At 43.2% G+C, this 5,249-nt stretch overlaps 1 protein-coding gene across 1 annotated transcript; it reads right to left on the reverse strand.

The window, feature by feature from the left end:
* Nucleotides 1-424: 424 nt before the first annotated feature.
* Nucleotides 425-4,976, reverse strand: LOC117417746 (group XIIB secretory phospholipase A2-like protein). Its single transcript, XM_034030035.3, has 4 exons — nt 4,653-4,976; nt 3,397-3,485; nt 1,756-1,921; nt 425-1,282 (listed from the first exon to the last, which is right to left on the reverse strand). The coding sequence occupies exons 1-4, from the start codon at nt 4,888-4,890 to the stop codon at nt 1,164-1,166; spliced, it is 612 nt and encodes a 203-aa protein (XP_033885926.1). The 5' UTR covers nt 4,891-4,976; the 3' UTR covers nt 425-1,163.
* Between the last annotated feature and the right edge of the window lie 273 nt (nt 4,977-5,249).

Raw genomic sequence — 5,249 nt, forward strand, 5'->3', positions numbered from 1 at the left:
ACAGTGTTCTCTGTTTGAAGCCTCCCAGTCAGGGTGTCTCTCGATAAGGATGTAGCTGGTGCCTGCTCTGCTCTGTCTGTTAATACTCAGTAATACTGTTAATAAAGCTTACAGGAGGTAATTAAGGTAGCACTGCTTTGTGAATAAGCTTGTTGGAGTCAGGTTGATCAACGTATACTCAGGATATGCAAACCTGATGCATTCCAGGGTGATTCCCCGGTGCAAAATGCTCTGAAATGAGAATCCAGCTGTAGCTGATCCTGGCAGGGTAGGGATCGATCAAAATCAACACCCAGATTATACAATTAGACAGACTGCCACCAAGTATTTGTATTTTAAAAATAAAGCAAAATACAGAGCAGAATAATAATAATAATAATAATAATAATAATAATAATAATAATAATAATACACACTATACAAATTCTCTTTTGCATTTGTTATCTAAAACACTTTTATTAATTATTTTTGTAGAAAACATTCATTACACACATACCAAAAAAAAAAAAATCTCCACACACTTCCTATACAAACAAATATATTGAATTATTATTAAAAACACATAAATAGAACCTGGCTCCCACAAAACATGGGGATGACACGTCGAACCAGCCGTTTAACTGGAGTCTGTATTGAGAAAAACTAATGACACATTTAAGCTAAAATTTGGGATTTGTTTGCAAACAGCGTGAAGACGACTACAGCAACAAGAGAGCATTATGAAGGAGTTGATTAAGGTGGCTTACCAGGCCAGCAGACTCTTAGCGCCCCTGATGTGCCATTGTGTCGTTTGTTATTGAGCCTAGGATCAGTGTCCTATTCTTACCTATGAAAAAGACCATAGTCTGCCCCTTAGGAGTCACAAAGCTATATGCCCATTGTATATTTTATTAAGTGTCTATAGGCCCAAGAATTTGAAAGTCTGGTTGGCTGGAACTGGTCAGCATTCCTTAAGGGTACCCAGTATCACAACAATCCGGAAAAATCCATAGTCTGTAGTTTAGTCACAATTGTAGACATTCCTTTTTAATCTAGTTTTTGACTGCACTGGTCTCTGTGAAGAACAGTTTTAACATAGTGTTTCTTATTGTATTATTTCATGTTATAGCCTGTGTTGATAGTGCAGGAATGCCTCTCCGGTACTGGCACGGCTGTCCTTGGCTTTACAGTTCCTCTTTCTCCTCCTCGTCACAGATACAGGCTGCCCTCTGGCTGTTCATGAATGGTTTGCAGCCCAGCGTCCAGACCGTATTAAACAGGGTGTCTGCTACCGACTCACAAGCTGCAGGTACGAGAGACAGAGAGAAAGGGAATGTAATTATAAAACACCCATCCACAGCTTCACTCGTTTTTAATAACTCAGGTTAAAAGACAAGAAGACAAAAGTTCTGGCTACTGCATTAACTCATGAAGGCAGCCTTGTCAGTCTGTCAGTCAGAAATTACACTCATATAGTTAAATAAGATAAACAACTGTAAATTTGAAAATATGATTGGCTGAGAGGGAACCTCATCCAATCAGAATAAATACTATAGTATCCTGACATCATCACAACATTACCTACAATCTACACCAGGTGGCAGTGTCCACAGTGCCCTGATTGTGTAACTAAACGGAAAAGTACAGTCCATTGGAATGATCTGCAACCTTAATGATTGTTTATTCAGTCTGCAGTTTTCACAAGTAACTTTACATTTTTTTTCCATGTACTGCACAAAGTATAGGTATGACATTTAGGTTAACACACACACTGACCTTCGACCTTTGACACAAGGCCCAGGCTCTTCTTGAGGTCGGAGCAGATCCCGTAGAGGCACCAGCGGAACTTGGTGTCGCAGCGGTACTTGTTGGTGCCGCACGTGTCGTAGCAGTGGTCCAGCTGGTTACAGCACTTGGTCATAGCCGGGATGCCCAGGCCAAGCTGGAGGGGAACAAAATCACTGAGAGTCAAACCAGCTGAGAAAGGCAGTAATGGAAATTAGACTCCTAATGCTTAGTAGTGTCACACATTCCAGGTTTTACTAGGAGCTTGATTAGCCACAGTGTATAGGTGACAAGCTCAGGTGTGTCTTATTAAACTGCTATGCAATGGGAGTCTTATTTCCATCCCTGTTACAGATGATCAAAGGGATACTTTACTACAAATCTGGGATATTTCTTAACTGCTTAATATCTGTATGTGTGTGCTCCCCATAGTTTTCTTTTCCATGGTTTAAGCCATGTGGTTGAAAAAAGGTATATAGTATATATATAATTCAAAATCAGCAAACAACTCCAAGAACCAGGATCAAACAGGAAACTCATCAATCACGCGAAATGCTTAATGAAGAAGACAAGTAATTTATGAACTGACCATTCACGATTTTAATAATTAGCTACAATGTTAAAACAGGTAAGAAGTTTCATATCAAGAAAATGCTGATTAGGAAGATGCTGGTATAAAGTCGGGCTGTCCATCGGATGGCTGATTGAGAGACTCTGTTTGGATTATTTGATACGGAGGTGAAGAGAGCTCAAGTCAAAATTGTAAAACAAAGATTAAAACATGTGTGGCTCCACTATTCTATTGTTATTATATTTGTATTGAGTGTGCCCCATATAAGTCTCTCTTTGTATTTGCACTATTGAGAGTACAAATACCTGTGCTAAAAAGTCAAATTCCCAGGTCCAGAGGTGTCCAATCACAGTCCTGGAGGGTCATTCCCCTCCAGGTTTAACAGGTAAAGTGATATAATGAACCACTTCCGGGTCTAGACGGAGGTTTAATTGGTTCAATTAAACAATTTAGACCAGGGATGGAACAAAGACCAGGAGTGGAAAGGCCAACTTTGGCCACCCCTGCCCTGGTCCTTGGTATGGTCCATCTAGCCAAAAAGGTACATCAGCTCTGGCATAAAGTATCATTTAGGGGGCTCCCGAGTGACGCATGAGTGTGGAGTGCAGGATGCGGCCTATAGCCTGGAGGTCGCAACCCCTGTAGACTGGCCGGGCGCCTGCGGGCTTGCCTGTAAGCTGCCCAGAGCTTGCGTGGTCCTCCGACACTGTGGCTCTGAGGTAGCTGCATGGCGAGCATGCAGAGTGAAAAAAAGTGGTCGACTGATGGCACACGCTTCGGAGGACAGCGTGTGTTCATCTTCGCTGCTCCCGAGTCATTGCAGGGGTGGTAGCGGTGAGCTGAGTCTAAAATAATGCAATTGGCCATTTCAAATTGGGAGAAAAATGGGGTAAAAATCAATTGGCGACTACTAAAATTAAAAAAATAAAGAAAGAAATAAAGAAATAAAGAAATAAAGTATCATTTGAGCAAATAGCCACTAGAGGGCAGCAAATCACGTTATTCATTTCTTGTTGATTAGGTTGCTGATCTTTCTGGTGGTATTCATGTTCTTTACATACAGTTTCTGGTATCTGGAGTCCCAGGAAATAGGAGCTGCAGCCGTTGGGCTCGGGGCTCTTGTAGTCTGGCCTGGGCAGGGGAGCCTTTCCTGGGGAGCGAGGGAGAGAGAGATTAAAGGTGACTCTGTAACATATACAGCTATACCATCAAAGGGCATTAATGATGCAGCATATTGTTACTCCATATTTCATTTGCAGATCAGAAGAACAAATGCCTATTACTGTTGCTTTTGCTTTTACTTATTTTTCTAGAGAGACATAGAGATATGAATTGCTGCGATTGTCGTTAAGAAAAACAGGAACTGTATTAAATTGAAGTCCCGTGTGCCTCGAGCTCTTTCCAAAGGGGCTCTCAGATTTAAATGAATGAGATATGGTGGATGTAAGCAAGCCAGGAAAAAAAATCTGTATTGCCCCAGCTTGTGTAACAGGGGCAGAGACCCCACACACCACAAGTGAGCAACTTAACTGCTATGCAAAAGAGCCGGGCTCGTCTGCATTTGTGGTTATAGAGCTTTTACCCTCATCTGGTTTCACGGACGGGATAGGATCCATAACGGCAGTGCATCACACAACACTGTCTGCTACACTCCCACCTCCTGTGTCATGACATTGAAATAAGGATTCAAAACTGCATTCTCTTCCACAGTGGGAGCCTCAGTGATGGAGGGCCTGCTTTGTGTGTTCACATCCCTAATGTTCATGGCAAATGCATCATCAAAACCAGAAAGGCAGACAGGCAGGCAGGCAGACAGACAGACAGACAGACAGACAGACAGACAGACAGACAGACAGACAGACAGGCAGGCAGGCAGACACACACTGGCAGACAGGCCCTCCACTCTATCCAGTAGCAGGGGCAGACATGCCTGGCAGGGGATAACAGCTGTGAAGTAACAATACCACTGTGCACTTTTAAGTGGAAACACAATTACAGCATACAGGTTAAAGCAGCTCAGCTGTTGCATATTGCACAACACCTGTCAAAGGTTGGCAATTACAGAGTTTTTAAAGTGGCAATCAGCTGGTTTCACAGACCCATATTAGCACTGGACTAGTAAATCAACATCAGATAGTCTGATTATTCAAGGTTTCTCTGTCCAAACAATCCAGTCTGTTGTGAGGTGACCGCTTATAGTTCAAAAAACATGTTTTACAGGGTATGATTAATAATGATAATCATAATGATAATCATTGGCAAGAATTTCCATGTAGTATGTCTTTCTCTTTCATCTGTCTGTATTAATTCTACATACCAAATCTGCAGCGGTACTGGCAGACCCCATTACGCCCCCCCAGCAGCTCCAGGAACGAGTCGAAGTATCCACTGACTGTCTCAAAGCCGTCCCGGACGCTCCCAATGCCCCAGTCTGATTCCTCCTCTGTGTTGTTGAGGGTCTGTGCCGGCGCGGGAGTAGCTTGATCTGCCTCCTGGGAGGACACGAGTCCCAGAGAGAGGCAGAGGAGCAGGAGGACAGGGACAGGCATTTTCATGGCTATACGAGATGGAGGAATCCGTTCAGTAGAATACGTGCTGACCTGGGAGTTATTCAGGGAGGGAGTGAGAGAGCAGAGATCAAACTCGCATACATACACGCTCCCTGCTCCCCGCCCCCTCGACCGATGGACTTCACTCCCTGGTTAGGTAAACCAGACAGCAGGACAGGTTTGCAAAGCAGTCCAAGGGTCGGCTCCAATCACAGTATTGCAGTTCAATGGAATGCCACGATTTGTCCCACAGAAGCAGGCTGGTCAATTCCCTCTCTCCACATCCCCACCCAAAAACCTTATTTTGTTTTTTATGGTGGCCCTTCTTTCTTTCTTTCTTTCTTTCTTTCTTTCTTTCTTTCTAC

This window comes from Acipenser ruthenus, chromosome 13, assembly GCF_902713425.1.
Source record: "Acipenser ruthenus chromosome 13, fAciRut3.2 maternal haplotype, whole genome shotgun sequence".
Lineage (NCBI taxonomy): Eukaryota > Metazoa > Chordata > Actinopteri > Acipenseriformes > Acipenseridae > Acipenser > Acipenser ruthenus.